We start from the raw sequence: 15,103 nt of genomic DNA on the forward strand, positions 1-15,103 counted from the left end.
AATCCACAGAGTTGGTAATTGCTGAGCCTGATACTGTCTGCATAATGACACTCCTGCGAAATCTAGCAGCAGTAACATGAGCAGTCAAAGGGAAGTAAGGGGAATCGGGTCACTTATCGATGCCTTGGCTAGAGAGTCTGCAATTTCATTTATAATTAGTCCTTTATGGCCAGGCACCCAAATCAAACGCACCCTTCTCAAGTATCCAGGTACCAATGATTGAAACGTCCTCATCACGCAAGAATTACGAGAAGCAGTAAGGGATGAGCACAATGATAACGAATCAGTGACTATCACGGCTGACGTAATTGGTGGTCCTAATTTTCGTAATGCCAGCACCACGGCCATGAATTCGCCTAAAAAGATTGGTGTGAAATCTGGCATTTGAAGAGAAAATGTCCAATCAAGAATCGGGGAAATATTCCTACACCTGACATTTCTTCACATAGTGAATCATCTGTCGCAATTACAATGCATGTTTGAAGGTTTTCCAGATGATCTTGTAATATACCGTCTAGAAACGGTGTAAAAGTGATTTTGCATTATTAGGAAAAATGTCATCGCATTGAATATCCGTTGCACAGCTCTGTCGGGAATAGGAACTACATCGCACATGCGCACGCCCAAAGAGTCATGCAATTTTTGCACGAATATAATTTGCGGAGTATGTAGTCGCGGCCAGTTGACACCGAGAAACAACGCAGGTTGTGAAATAACGATTGTTTGGTGATGTCGCAGCGGTGATTCATTAACCCTTAAGAACGTCTGCACTGTCAAAAGCCGGTAATTCCACGAAAGAGGAGGAACACGTAATTCTAGATAAAGAATAGAATTTGCAACAAATTCAGGAAGACCTAAACACCGAGGATTAGAGGATGGGACATGTAGGCTGGAGCTCCGGAGAAGAGCACGCAACCAAATCCTAATATAGGGTGAACGTACATACGATATATCATTAGGAGTGTATCTCTTCTCAATCCTATACGACGACTGCTCAGCCTACGCAATATGCCAAATGCACAGGTACTTTTTCCAGTCATATGATCTATGTGTGGGCCCAAGTTGAGAGAGGCGTTATAAATAATCCCGTGGCATTTAACAGGTTCCACCTGTGGTACGTCTTGAAGGTGGTAAGACAATGAGTTGTGCACTATGCCACGTATCGGAAAAACGAGAACAGCACATTTGCTGGCATTGAGTATAAAGTGACTAACATCTAACCACCTCTCCAGAGCAGAAAGGTAAGTTTGCAGTCGTTGGTGTCGCGTGGAGATGTCGTTTGCAGATGCGAAAAATGCAATATCGTCTGCATAAAAATAAGTAGTTACTTCTTGATGACAAGGTAGTTTGCCCATGAGAATATTAAAAAGCACCGGGGAAAGGACTGAGCTTTACAGTATGCCTCTCGTCTGTTTGTGCTTAGAAAAAGAAAAGTCGCTTTCTTAGCAATAGAATTCTCTTTCACCTAAGAATGACTGAATCCACGCTACTATATACCCAGGAACACCACAATATGTTAACCGACTGATCAATACAGCCTGCTCCACAGTGTCGTATGCTTTAGCGACATCGAGCGTCACTAAGGCAGCGTATTGCTTATGACGTCGAGCGAGTTGCATTCGGCTTTCTAAGTCGACGTGGGCATGCGAGATGGAGCAGCCAGCCCTGAGACCAATCTGACAGGGACTTAGAATTGAATTATCATTAATAAATTTTGTGATACGAAGGTGAAGAAGCTGCTCAATGAATTTTACTACGTTTGACGTAAGCGCAATGGGCCTAATGTTCTCCAAATACATGCCTTCCTTCTTGTTTCTTACGCATCAATATTACTTTGCCGAGCTTCCATTCCAACGGAATCCAAGCATATTTCATTGAATAGTTCACCAGGTCTAAATGAACCTTAGGCGATTTTTGTAACAATATTTTTAACATGCATTTGTGGCCCCGTCAGGGCCAGGGGCTCAATTCAGGAAGCATAGTGCAGTCTCATTTAGTTCAGATAAGGAAATTGGAGTAAAGCCATACGAAGGATCTAATGTAGAAGAAATAGCCGGAAGCCGGGCCGTAAATCGATTTTCTAAGCCTTTGGCAATCTCTCTTAGGGAGGCACTCAATTTTCGCGTGGTCAAAACAATTGAGTCTACTCCTTAGGGTGTTGGTAGCACCTTCCTACTGCAAAGAAATGCAACTAAAGCACACTTATTTTTTTTTTAATTTGATAAATAATCGTAATGCCTAATATCGTATTTGTCTTTGGCTCGATTAACAGTACGCTTAAATAACCAGCGTGAAGCGGATAATTTTTCCAGTTGGTCGGGCACTGATTACGCAGAAGTATTTTCCAAGCGGCTTTTCTTTTTCTATAGTCCCGCGTGCACTCATTATTCCACCAACGTCAAGCGGTGTCTTTAGCCGAAGGGCTCACAAGTTCAGCTTGCTTCCGGGGATCCTCTAGAATTGAGCAAATGGTTCAAGCGATTTCCTTATCATTGGCATTGGCAAGTTTCCACACGGCTGAGCGCAAGAAAGTCTTAAATTTCGTATGGTTCACAAATGTGCATGCCTGATATTTCAAAGATGTTATTGTAGAAATGATTTCAAATGACACAGGAAGATGATCACTGTTGGTTGCTGAGTCAACCGCTACCCACGACAAAACCTTGATGCCAGCGCTACAAAATGTTAAATCTAACACCGAACGAAAGGGACCTCTAGCAAACGTTACTTGTCCTGTGTTCTGAAAGGTGACATGAAAGGTGACTATTAACAGTCGAATCCCATAGTCGTTTACCACATAAATGTGTTTTTAGCCCCTACGACATGTGATGCGAATTAAAATCTCATACAAAAAAAAAATCTTTTCTACAGGCAACCACAGCCCTATCTAGTTGATGCGTACTTTGCACACCGGTGGGGAAATAAGCATTTATAATTGAAATTGGATGGTATCCCGGCAGACGTAAATCTATGGCCAATGTTTCGCAGTTGGAATCCATGATTTGAAAATACATTTTTGCCTTGTGACAAATTTTACTGGAAACAAGTGTCAGTAATCCTCCACCTCGCCAGTGTCGATGTAATCGGAAAGACTGAAAACCTTTTATATTAAAATTTTTCTCTGTTGAAAGCCACGTTTCTTGAACAAGTAAGATATCTGGATTTATTTGAATAGATAGGCAAGATAAATCTGTTAAAGTTGAAAATATATAACGACAGTTCCACTGCAGCACGTTCAACAGTCTAATGATGTTCAACGCATAGCAGCGGCAACTGCCGCCTTTAGAATACTTTCTGTAAGCATGGTAGATGGTTGACTCTTTTTTGATTTTGGTTTCATAATTTTTGAAATTGGGGTTCCCATACGTTTGGGAGCTCAAGTGTCAAGTTCTATTTCTGGGACACTAACAGTGGCTGAATAAGAGGGCTCATCCTCGCATGGTTGGACTAGCGGAGTAGTATCTGTGGACCGCATTTCGATGGAGGCGAAATGCGAAAACACCCGTGTACTTAGATTTAGGTGCACGTTAAAAACCCCAGGTGGTCGAAATTTCCGGAATCCTCCTCTACGGTGTGCCTCATAATCACAAAGTTGTTTTGGCACGTGAAACACCATAATTTAATTTAGTGTCTGTGAAATGTTCCGCAAATGTGGAAGGCGTCTCTACCTCGTTACTAGGAATTCGAGGTGTGGCGTTAGATACTGGGGACTGCATTGGTGCGTTAGTAGTTTGCATTATTTGCATCATCTGACTGGAAATCATTTGCGCTAAGCACTCAGAGAGACTGGATATCAATTTATCCATAACTTTAGCCATTGATTTTTCCACAGGAGAGTTAATTCTTCTGAGAGATTAAGATCCATGCTTGGAGTGTTGCGCTCTGTAACACCAGAGTATCCGAAGGCCCTGTCTTTGATAACTGAAATTGCATCTCTTCGGGAGCAGCGACGGCGGTTGATTATTTCAAGAATTTGTATTTCTTGAGCGCGAGCTGAGCCGTCCGAATAGTCTGCTGGGTGTGCTCCCCCACAGAGGCAGCACTTTTGTCATTGAGCAGAGCATTCACTTGAAGAATTACCATCTTCACAGGCGCGGTGACACAAGCTAGACTTACATCATCATGCGCTGTATATCCGAATCTCCAACAATTCTGACACTGGATTGGACGTGACGTGAGTGGCTCTACACGGAACCCAAGAGACCACAGCTTTATTTCATATGGACATGATGTGCCCACAAACGTCGCAATTACAGATTCCGTCGGAACCCTCTGGTTATTTACCTGTCGATTATAATGGTATATAGCAATGACGCTTGCTGCGGAGAGCGTGTGCAGAATTTCAATAGGACTTAATTGGGAGTGTATACGCCCCGTACAATACCTTTGGTGCACGCAAGGTAAGGCCGGCCGTGCACCCGCCGCCGGAGCTTAGTGGCCATGCCTTTCTGCTGCTGTATACGAAGTCATGGGTTTGATTCAAGGCCGCTTTGCCGGCATTTAGATGAACGCTAAATCTTGAAAAAAAACTCGCATTGATATATGTTTCGGCTTATGTTAGAGAACTCCTGGCGGTCAAAACTATTAGGCAGTAATTCAATGTAGCGTGTTTCATAAACTACTGTTGATTTGCGACATCAAATCTCATGAATCAATGTTTCGTTAAGAATGTGGCGAATAGAGGTGTTGACTCCCTATGCCCTCAATATGTGTATATATATATATATATATATATATATATATATATATATATATATATATATATATATATATATATATATATATATATATATATATATATATATATATATATATATTATTGTGGCCAGTGTGCAGACTTTTCGAGCAAGGCTTGCTGGCAGTGCTGGGACCACGGCAGCCGGAGACAGCTTCGCTGGTACGCACCACTTCCTTCAGGCACAGGATGGCGCTGTTCTACTCTCACCGTGACGACGATGCTCACTTTCGAGTCGCACCTGACTCGGTGTCCATTACGCTGTCGCCTTCTCCCGTTGAGCTTAGCCAGGCGCTGAGGGATCTTGTGGAAGCACAGCAATGGGCACACTTCACGATTATCTACGAGAGACCGGAGGGTAAGTTCAATAGAGACAGTCAGAAAATAATTTTATTGTTTCTACGATGCTGCTGACTAATTCATGATCCCGTGTTTAACTTTTGCCAGCATTATGGTCCGGTGGTATCAGATTCCGCGGGTTGCACACGAGAGCGCAGGTGTTTCTGGAAGCACCTACTGTGCGGATATGAGGGAGGAATGTGGAAGTGCAGGTGTACTTTGACCTTGAAGTAAAATGACCCCACGTGTTAAAAATCTACCAGAAGTTGTAGCTACCGCATATCTCGGCTAAGCTATCTCTTGGTACGACTTTAAATATTTGTTTGTCGTTTCTTTTATTATTACCCAAATGCGTGTATTTAGGGTAATTTATTGGCACTATGGTAGCGCCGGTTACATTACGGTAACACAAGCGCTACGCCTTTGAAGAGGACCGCCTGTTGTTTCTGAAATCTTCTATGTTGATGGCCTGTTAAATTTTCTCGCGAATGTCCACTGGCTCTAAAAACCTGAAATAATAATAATGATTTCATCCTTCTCCTTATGTAACATAGGTGAAATAAGATATACAGTTGAATAGAATTTATCAATAAATATCTATGTAGTTTGTCTTCATTTTTCCTGCACTTTTGCATTTCTCACGTATTGATTTCTTCAATGGCAAAACGCCCATCCCTACAAACTACCTCGACCATGCTGCAAGTTTAATGCGTTACTGTACTCCTCTGTATTTTACGCCAGTGATAGGAACGCCCATGATGGAACTCCTCTTTCTCCTCTCAGAAACAAAGGAAGGTCCGGATTTCCAATGAAGCAATGAAGAAAGTGTATAAGGTAGAAATATAGGCGTAATTTGAAATGTAAGTCCAATGTATGCATTTCCTCACAGCATTTGATTCTCGAATCTTGCAGTGTCAAATTGTCTTACCTGACTAACGTGATGATCGTAGCTTAAGCGACATACTTAAGACCTGCGTTAGCTGATCGGCTACGACCTACTTGACTACACAAGTATCCGACCAATCGGTGCATTTCCTAGCGCTGGTGCGACTTCGTGGGCTCCTCAACATGCAATCACGCTTTGGTGGTCAGCCTGTGCCGGTGTCGCTTCGGATGCTGACAGAGAAGGAAGATCCAAGGCCCTTGTTGCGGGAAATTGCAAAGTCTGGAGACAGCAACGTTGTCCTGGACCTTGCCGCGGAGCGACTTTCCAAGGTGCTCAAAGTGGTAAGGTTATTCACGCTTTGCAAAAACCGCAACCGTGCGACTTCGAAATAAATGCCTCAGTATTCTCTCGGTAGAACCTTGTGGAATATTTAGCGCTTTGGCAGCTCGTAAGTAAAAGATTGACTATGTGTTTTCTTTTCCATAGGAAGCATCGGTAACTAATTAATGCGTTAATGCGGCAATAGCAATTAGACACCGAAGGAGGCTTTATACTGTTGATCAAAATTGCCACTATAATTCTTATTATACAATTTGCCTATTGATGCGCCAGAAACGTGACAACACAATTGAATTATTATTTGTTGGAAACGTACCGCCATGTAATATTATCTGTTTATTCATCAGGCGATTCTGATTGGTCTTATGCTCGGAGATTCCGGAGAACACGGACAGCTTATGAAATTCATGCACAGGCTCATACGCTTTAAAATTTGTGGCTGTCGTAACGCAACATCGATGTCGACATGAGAGGGCCGTAGCTGTGTACCCTCTATGGATTTAATTTAAACAGATTTCCTGCTAACTCGAGTTCTTTCTTTAGTTGTTATTGTATGCACGTAGTGTTTTCCACTCATGGAATGTCTCTGGAATGACAATACTTGATACAATATCAAATAAATAAATAAATTCATACACAGTTCTCATGTTGTACACTGCTATACAATTGTAATCACTCAATATCATCACCTAACTTTTAACTGCTTGAGCAAAGTATCTCGTAGCACTATTTAGAATTATTCGTACTGAATAAGGCGATACCAACAAGTAATTGAGGTCATAGTCCTGGAATCATACGAACAAGACAACAGGACGTGCTACAGAACTCCTGATCCAACAAGACTCGCGAAAATGCATCTATGTGGAGGTATGCAGATACATCAGAAACTCTAGCATTCATAACTGCGAGTACATTTGGGTGGGATTTCTATGTGTCTTTGTCTAACAGCCCACATTGCCCTCTGGCACGGCTGTTCATCGCTACCGTAAACATTTAGTATATCTCGGAATTTCTTCCTAACGAATGAATGCAAGCGTTCATTTATTCACGAAAGAGAGGACCACAAGTTCGCTGGAGAGGCGGAGGGAGATAAGATGGAGAGGGAGGCACTCTCTAAATCACGCTCACCTGGTTGCTATAGCTAGACCAAAATGGCTTCACGGGGCTGGGTGATCGGGTTATTCGAGAATGTCCCTTGGTGGAGCTCCAACATGACAATGTAGAAAGATATTGTTGTGTGAGTGAGGATCGAAAGTGGCCCAGTGTAAAATTAGATGTTGTGTGATGGCTTGGCATATGACATTGGCGATATGACATTGCTTCCGTAGGTTAATTTACCAGTATCAATAGACCTGGTGAAAGTGACGCAGGCTGTCTGATATGTGCCACCAAATTTTTTTCATAATGTGCAAGTGTTTGGCTCATAACTTTTCACCTAAGGGGCTTGTGCTGTCACTTCGGCTAATAATCCCATGAATTTTGACGTGACCGTGTCTGGCCCCGAGTTCATGTCGTCCCAGTTTTAAGGTTATAGCCTAATGTGGCAGGAGGACGCTTCGTCTGACATTGACACATACAAGTTCCCTTTTCTCCGGTGCTACAATATGTCCCAGTTTAGGAAGAGCGTCTTGAAGTGTAATAAGGGACGGTTAAAGTTCAATGGACACATCCTTAATATTTTCAGCATGGTCGTGTATTCCGTTGTGTAGCATAGTCGAGTGTCCTTTGGCTGGGCTATATTATTGTTAGTTTGGGGAGAATATGATCTTGACACTGTCACTTACTTGGATGTTGTCTGGGGGCCACTTCATGAGTTGCAATTTGAGACCACCCCAAAGCAACCAGAGGTTACCGTCGGTTTCTATGTTGGGTCCAAACCCTGCTTTGCACAGGTGTAAGCCTGGTTTTAGGTATTCGATGTCCATAATCGTCTCAGTGAGTTTAAGTATGGTTGGTGCGAAAGGCATAGGTAGGAGATTGGCGATTATATGGCGTTCGCATTATTAGGGTAGTTTATGACTTTTCTGCGGCTAACCATTTGTGTATCTATGTATGCGTGTATCTAGCCGTTTTCAAAATAACACGTTTCGTTATGTACTTGATAGTCGAATGATTAGGGCATCGAAATGGCTGTGCTGAAGAAAGATGGTTCGAAAGCAGTCGTTGGACCAACTTGAGCCACTGGGTATGTGGGAAGGTGTACATATGTGCAGCTTATCAGCGAACCTCATTCCCGTCGACATGGGTTACTGTAGATGCAGGGCTAGGTATTAGCCCCTCTTCAATAAGACTCTTTGATGCCAACTTGGAGCACTGCGACGAGCCATTTTGTGTATGCTGCTTTTCAATTGAACGTCTTTCATGCAAACTTAGGACACTCAGCATGTGCCAGTAGGCATGTGCCGCTCTTTAATGACAACGCAGCTCATCTATATTTATCCAATGCTGGGCGAAATCGAACGCACGTCACATGGTTTCTTGAAGAACAACAACTTGACTCTTTAGCAGGCTGCGCGACAAATGCATTGCGTATGTGCCGCCTTTTATTTACAGCTTTCCCACAAATGCTTTAGCTAGTTGTGCCACGAATGCGCTGTGTGTCGCACTTGAGTGAAACTCGACCTTACTTGAGTCTCTGTGTATGTGTCACTTGGGCGTGCGGTCAGGCCGTCAGCAAAGGAACGATTACCAGAGTTCGCACTATATGGTGCAGCGAGTCGAGAAAAATTAGATAGGAGCCCAGTGTCCGCTTGACTAGTTCCTCAGCGTTGGCACGCATCGGCACGCCGTGCTTTTCGGAGGCGACACGAAGGTTTCACGGCGGTGCCGCTAGATGTACAAGGACAGGAACCCGACGCTTTAGCCGCCTACATCACATATGAATAGCGTTTCTGGAGCGATTGTCGGTGAACGTCTTCCACAAAGAGCTGCGCCATGAATGCAACGGGTATGTGCTGCTCTTCAGTTAACCTCTCGCGAACTTGGATCACCGAGTATGTGCCAGTGAGTGTGCGGTAAACGTGGGAACAATTCTGAGCGCTCGCAAGCACCGTCGGGCTGCGCGTCTCGTATAGGAAGCCACGCGGGGAGTTCTGCACAGTGCCACTGGATGGCGCAGCATGTCCAGAATGAAGCCCGCTTGTCACGTGACGCGTTTCTCGGCGTTTGCACGCGCCGACGCCCCATGCATTTCGGAGGCCGCGTGAGGCTTCGCAGCGGCAGGTAATAGATGGCGCCTAGTGCTCTTACAGCAGCGAGAAAGTGCACTGCTGCGAGTCCCGCCGCAGTTCACGCCTGGTACTTTGTAGCGCTACATTGATTATATTCGAACGCACGTTCCGTCGACAATTATCATGAGATGCGTTCTGTTGCAATTTTAGAGCGCAGCTTTTAACGCCCCGTTCCTGCGGCGAGCACCGGCGGTGGCGACAGCGTAACCGAGCGAACGAGTACAGCAGCGAAGTACAACATGGAGAAAGAAATTTCAACAAGAGCGGACACTCCCATAGAGACCAGCGGCCACGGAGTTTCCTTCCTCCGTGCCAGCGGCCGAATTGACTGTAGCGCAACAAGCGGATAGTATTAACACCTTCGGGTTTTGGTTTTGGGCGCGCGCGTTTTGAACGCCAGTTGGTACACGCCACGCCGCCTCCGCTGATCGGTGCGGCATTTATTATTTTTTCGCCTGTACTGCTGCACCTCGCGTGGCCTTGGCGCGTAATCCTTTTATTATTTTTTAGTAAAAATGATTGCGAACGGTCTTTACAAGCCTCTACCGAATCTGTGTCACGAGCAATTTCATAAAGAAAACGCTAAACGTCTTCTGCAATGAGGAAATGTTTATTTTGCTCTATACAAATGCTCGCTACGAGCTTCTTCTGCATTCATCCAAACTTGTGGCACCACGTAAGCAGCAGTCGTTACCGCACGAAGCTCCACTGGATGCCATCAGCTGAAGAAAACAATTAATTACAAGCATGTATCATTTTGGTATATTGACCTAACAGGAATATTGCGTGCAGAGGCGAAACGTGTGTAAGTGGTGAATCAGTGGCATGCACTACAGGTAAATTCACTTTTACATGCATTTCGTAGCAAAAGGTCTCCTCCCAAAGAATGCCATAAAATCTGAAGAAGACGGCCGATTTTCAAGCATCCCTCCCTTCCTGGGCGTTATTTCCTGCAGTTTAAGAGCACAAATACACGGGTGACTGTGCATTTCCAAAACAACTTGTCCTCATTCGACGCGATGGTACGCCAAGTACACTGAGGTGGCTACAACACAGGCTCTCAGCCAGACCATGTTAGACGCTCGCCGAATGCCTTCTAGTCGCACTCAAGACAGATTCGTGGGTGCAAAGCCTGTTTTCAGTCGCTCAGAAGACAGAAATATCAAGTTCTTGAGCTCCTCGGCCTTATCTTTTAGGCGTCCTGCCGGCGCAAGCAACACACTGCCGTGTTATCACTCTCGGTAATCGCTCGTCACGGTTTCGACAAGCGTAAGTACCAAAATAAGGTATATGTAGTTGCAGGGCCATTAAAAACGTCACAAGCTTGTCCCAATAAAATTGAGTACACGCAAAACTAACTCACCACGGCCGACTTGCTTTTTTGGTAACAGCTTCACAACCCCAGGTGCGGCGAGCATGCCTCAAAAGTATCCCGAAACGTTACGAGATTAATTACAATAGTTTTTAGGGTCAGAGAATGCGTCATGGACTTCTCCCAGTAAGATTCAGTACACGCAAAACTAACTGCGGCACACAGCCGAGCTGCTTTTCGCTAACTGCGCCATTACGCCGAGTGCAGCCACTGTGCTTGGAAAGTACCCCAAAAAGTAGCGAAATTAGTTAGAATAATGTCCGGGGTCAGCGATGCCGCCAAAACTTGTCCGGGTAAGATTCAGTACACGCGAAACTGCGTCACACGGCCGAGGTGCTTCTCATCACAAAGCCAGGTGCGGCGAGCGTGCCCAAAAGCTGCCGAAATAAGTTATAATAATGTTTGGGCTCATAGAAAGCGTCGCAAACATGTCCCAGTACGAGTAGTTAACTCACATTAACTAGGCCTGTACAGCGGACCTGTTTTTCGATAACTGCGTCACCATATAGGTTAACTTTGCGCATTCAGCCTAAATGTGCTTGAAGTGCGTCGCAGACTGCCAAACAATATTCCTCACTTTGCTGTATTCCAGCAGTGCAGCTGTGCCATACCGAAATGCAGACGGAGCACAAAAGAACGCCAGGAACCCCAAAAAAACGTGCTACATGCGAAACAGACGGGTCGCCGAGCACGCGAGCTTCACACGCGCAGCCGGCCTCGCTCGCTCCTGTGGCATGTCTGGCGCATGACATATGCACGCGCGTCTGGTGTGCCGCTAGCTTTGTGCTAGGCAACGCACGAAAAATTAGTCGCAAAGTATAAGTTCATTGACACCCAAAACGTTTTTAGTTGTAGTGCGAAAGAATAAAAAAAATTAAACGTTGTCTGTAAGTTCATTTCACACTCTTTTATTCCCGATGCTCGCGTCAAATAACGGATGGAGTTGAAACTAGGCGTTATGTGTTTCCTATTGCCATTTTTTGCTGAGTGTCCTCTGTTGTCGAATTTCTTTCGCTATGAGGATAAAAGAGAAAAGCGTAGTGCCGTCTGGTGCCGCGCACGACGTGTTCAGCGACGACCGCTACGTGATGGCACCAGAGTACCGCGCGTCATCTGTTCACTCCTCTACCTTCGGTCGCTGCTTTTCATCGGCTAACAATTGTTAAAGGTTATCGCTCGACGCACGACGCCCCTGAATGTATCAGACGTTTCTCGAACGCTATCAATAGTTCTATCCGTTGGCTGGTCGTCGCGAAAGCTTTTTGTAATCCGATTTTATGCGCGACGTGAATTGTGCAGTGCTTTCTGGAAGCTACGCGGGCACCAGCAATTACTCTTCAATACTTCGACGAGTCATGTATAAAAGCTGACGCGCTTGACCCGCAGATCAGATTTTCGACGATGGCCGACTCTGCTCGCCGCTATCATTGTGCTTGAGTCTTACATGTTTCGCAACACTTCTCTCCGTCTGCAACGTGCCGAACGAGTCTGATTGACCGCGCCAGACAAATAAATCGAGGAATAAAAACGCGTGTGAAGCTGCGTTCAAATTGTGCAGTAGACAGTATCGTTATCGTTGGTCGATTTTTTTTTATTGAATCTTGTTGCGGTTTTGGCATTGGATTGATTATTGACAGGTTCATGTGATCCGCAACGATTCCTTGGGTGCACGGGTTCTTTCTTTCTTCTAGAAGAGCTGTTTCAGTTTCGTAACACCTTCTCGGTGATACCGTCGTGGCCCTCAGCAAAGTCGCTTCTACCCCTCTTAATGGTGGCATGAAGTTCTCCCAGCGGAAACGGCGCGTCTATGTCAGTGCTTGTAGAAAATAGCATAGGGGTCTCGAGGGGCCCGCGCTCATAAGTACTGGCGTCAGGGAAAGTTGGTTTTATCTGTCGGGGATATTTTTTTGTAGTTGGAGCGACATAATACCGTGTGATGTTGTATTTTGAGCTATTGAGTTTTGTAATCTCTCTATGCCGAGAGCAGAAGCCTCCCTTTTTTTTTTTTTCTAAAGTGGGTTTCATCATTTTTCAGGCGCAAAAAATAGGAATCATAACGGAGTATCACAGCTACGTTGTGACAACACTGGTGAGTCGTGAGCCGTTTTCCTTAAGTATTTGCATGATATGGATTTAAACAACAATCTGCAGGCGCTGTCTTATCTGTTTCTTTCTAAGTCCTCGCTCAGTCGCGCTTGCACATTTTATCACGCATATTCAGTTGGGTTTGTTGCGAATGTGTATTACATATATATATATATATATATATATATATATATATATATATATTCGCGTACGCGCGGTTGTGTGTTGGAGTTTGTCATTTCGTCGCATACGTTGGTGGAACAGTGGCAGGGGTGTTATGGAGTTGCATAAGCTCCGAAGGTGTCACCTTAAGTTCGCGTTTCTTAAAGCTTCTGTCGGCAGCAAACCTCGAAGAAATTTTTCTCCGGTTTTTGTGTCACTAAAAAGCACTGCCAGCCTCAAGGTTCGAACAGCGCATCATATGTTATGAAGCGCGCTTTTATTGGTTTGTTTACTGCCATGAATATGCCTTCTAGATTGGCAATTACGGAGTAGGTCAAGCACAAAATAGCTTTTTACGCAGCGCAGAGAGCAAGACGATACTAGGGAAGTGCTCGCAAAGCAACCAAAGATACACTGGGGAACCATGGTTTTGTGTTTATTGAACTGTTTTGTGCTTTTAATGCTAAACTGACTGGCGTGCACGTCTAAAGTTCGGGTTACGTAGTTATTTCATTGTGTTTGACAATGGGGGGAAGTTTCGATTACATCTTTATTCAAAGCAGGATATGCACACTCTGGACCTCACGCCCTTCCAATACTCGGGAGCAAACCTCACTGGCTTCGAACTGCTGAACAGGGAGCTGTGGGAGCAAGACATCGGTGCCGTCCGCCAGGCATACGCTCAAAAAGGCGTTTATCCCATATTCCTCGGGCAGAGGCGTTCCAGAAACCCCATGCGGGTGAGTCTTTGACTGCTGCCGAGAGCATGTCGTTGCGTAAATGGCAAGAGATTTGCCAAGGTTCATTACCGCAATAGAAATCTGCAAGGTCCACTACGCGTTTATGACATTAAAAACAGATGCGGCTATGTGAAAAATATATCCAAAAGAATTAGTTGTTCACTAAGGCTGTACCAGAATTATGGGACAAGAGTTCGTGAAGCAGTAATCTCACACAAAAATATTGAGTTCGGGATCTCCCATTTCAATGCACGCGAATCGAGAAGTAACATTTTTCGGCAACCACAACACCAATTTTGACGAGCTATATTACATTAAAAAAACGTGGCTTTGAAAAGCGCATTTTTATTAGCCAGTCAATGTTTTAGAAACGTTCTTGATTACACTAAACTTTGAACGCCTCACTCTCACTAACAAGTTTAAAAATCCAACTTAGAAGTGAAAGCCCAATGACATATTTCTGTAAGCTTGACCTAAAAAAGTTGGAGGACGCGTAAGCTTCGCCTTTGAGTTTGGAACGCTGTAGCATCCAAAGATTGCTGACTGCTTCCCAGGATTCCCGGCGACTGCAGCTTATGTAACCTAATGTTAACCGGGAAACTCTGGCAGCGAACGCAATGCACAAAGGCAAGCTTTCTTGTAAAAACGAGGCTTCTTGCGTGGGCGGTGATGCGGCGGAGGAGAGCGCCGTCTGGAGGTATCGCAAAGAACCGGGCGCGCCAGTTCTCGGACGCCCTTGGCTGGTCTATGCATGGTAGAAACGCTGCAAAAGGTGCCTGTATTTGAGTTTGCGCGTAACAGAATTATGTTTTCTCGTATATTCATGTTATATACCGACGCTATCATGCCTGTAGGTTGTGTGTAAGTCGTATTTTACGATTTTCCTGTCGTATACTACTTTCAGGAATTCAAGTAGTTCACAAACTTCTTCGGGCTACACGGAGGGTCTGCGTGGTTGGGTATACGTGTTTGGGTATCCGTGGTTCGAATTGACTTTTGCCGAAACGATGGTCGACGCTAGACGCGCGCCGCCGACGCCGGATTTTCTGCGATACGGAACGCTTAACGCTATCGCGTTAATATTGCAACCCACGCGGACAAAATCGTAGATAATACAGTGATCTAAAACCTGGGATTCACTTGTGAGTACGGCTTTTGCGAAACTCACGCAAATGTTGTAACAGTTTTATATGTTCTGTTTCACTTTCGATTCTT

General features: G+C 44.7%; 1 protein-coding gene across 2 annotated transcripts in view; it reads left to right on the top strand.

Moving 5' to 3' along the window:
* The window catches only part of LOC135899214 (glutamate receptor ionotropic, kainate 2-like), a 202,724-nt gene that overhangs the window by 131,655 nt on the left and 55,966 nt on the right, over positions 1-15,103 (top strand). Inside the window, exons 4-7 of one of the 2 annotated variants that reach the window (XM_065428470.1) lie at positions 4,830-5,093; positions 6,114-6,301; positions 12,937-12,990; positions 13,709-13,888. In XM_065428470.1, coding sequence (XP_065284542.1) covers positions 4,830-5,093; positions 6,114-6,301; positions 12,937-12,990; positions 13,709-13,888 — 686 coding nt within the window. The remainder of the gene's footprint in view (positions 1-4,829; positions 5,094-6,113; positions 6,302-12,936; positions 12,991-13,708; positions 13,889-15,103) is intronic. The other variant, XM_065428471.1, reaches the window with a different exon arrangement.

The sequence above is a fragment of the Dermacentor albipictus genome, chromosome 5 (assembly GCF_038994185.2).
Source record: "Dermacentor albipictus isolate Rhodes 1998 colony chromosome 5, USDA_Dalb.pri_finalv2, whole genome shotgun sequence".
In the NCBI taxonomy this organism is placed as follows: domain Eukaryota; kingdom Metazoa; phylum Arthropoda; class Arachnida; order Ixodida; family Ixodidae; genus Dermacentor; species Dermacentor albipictus.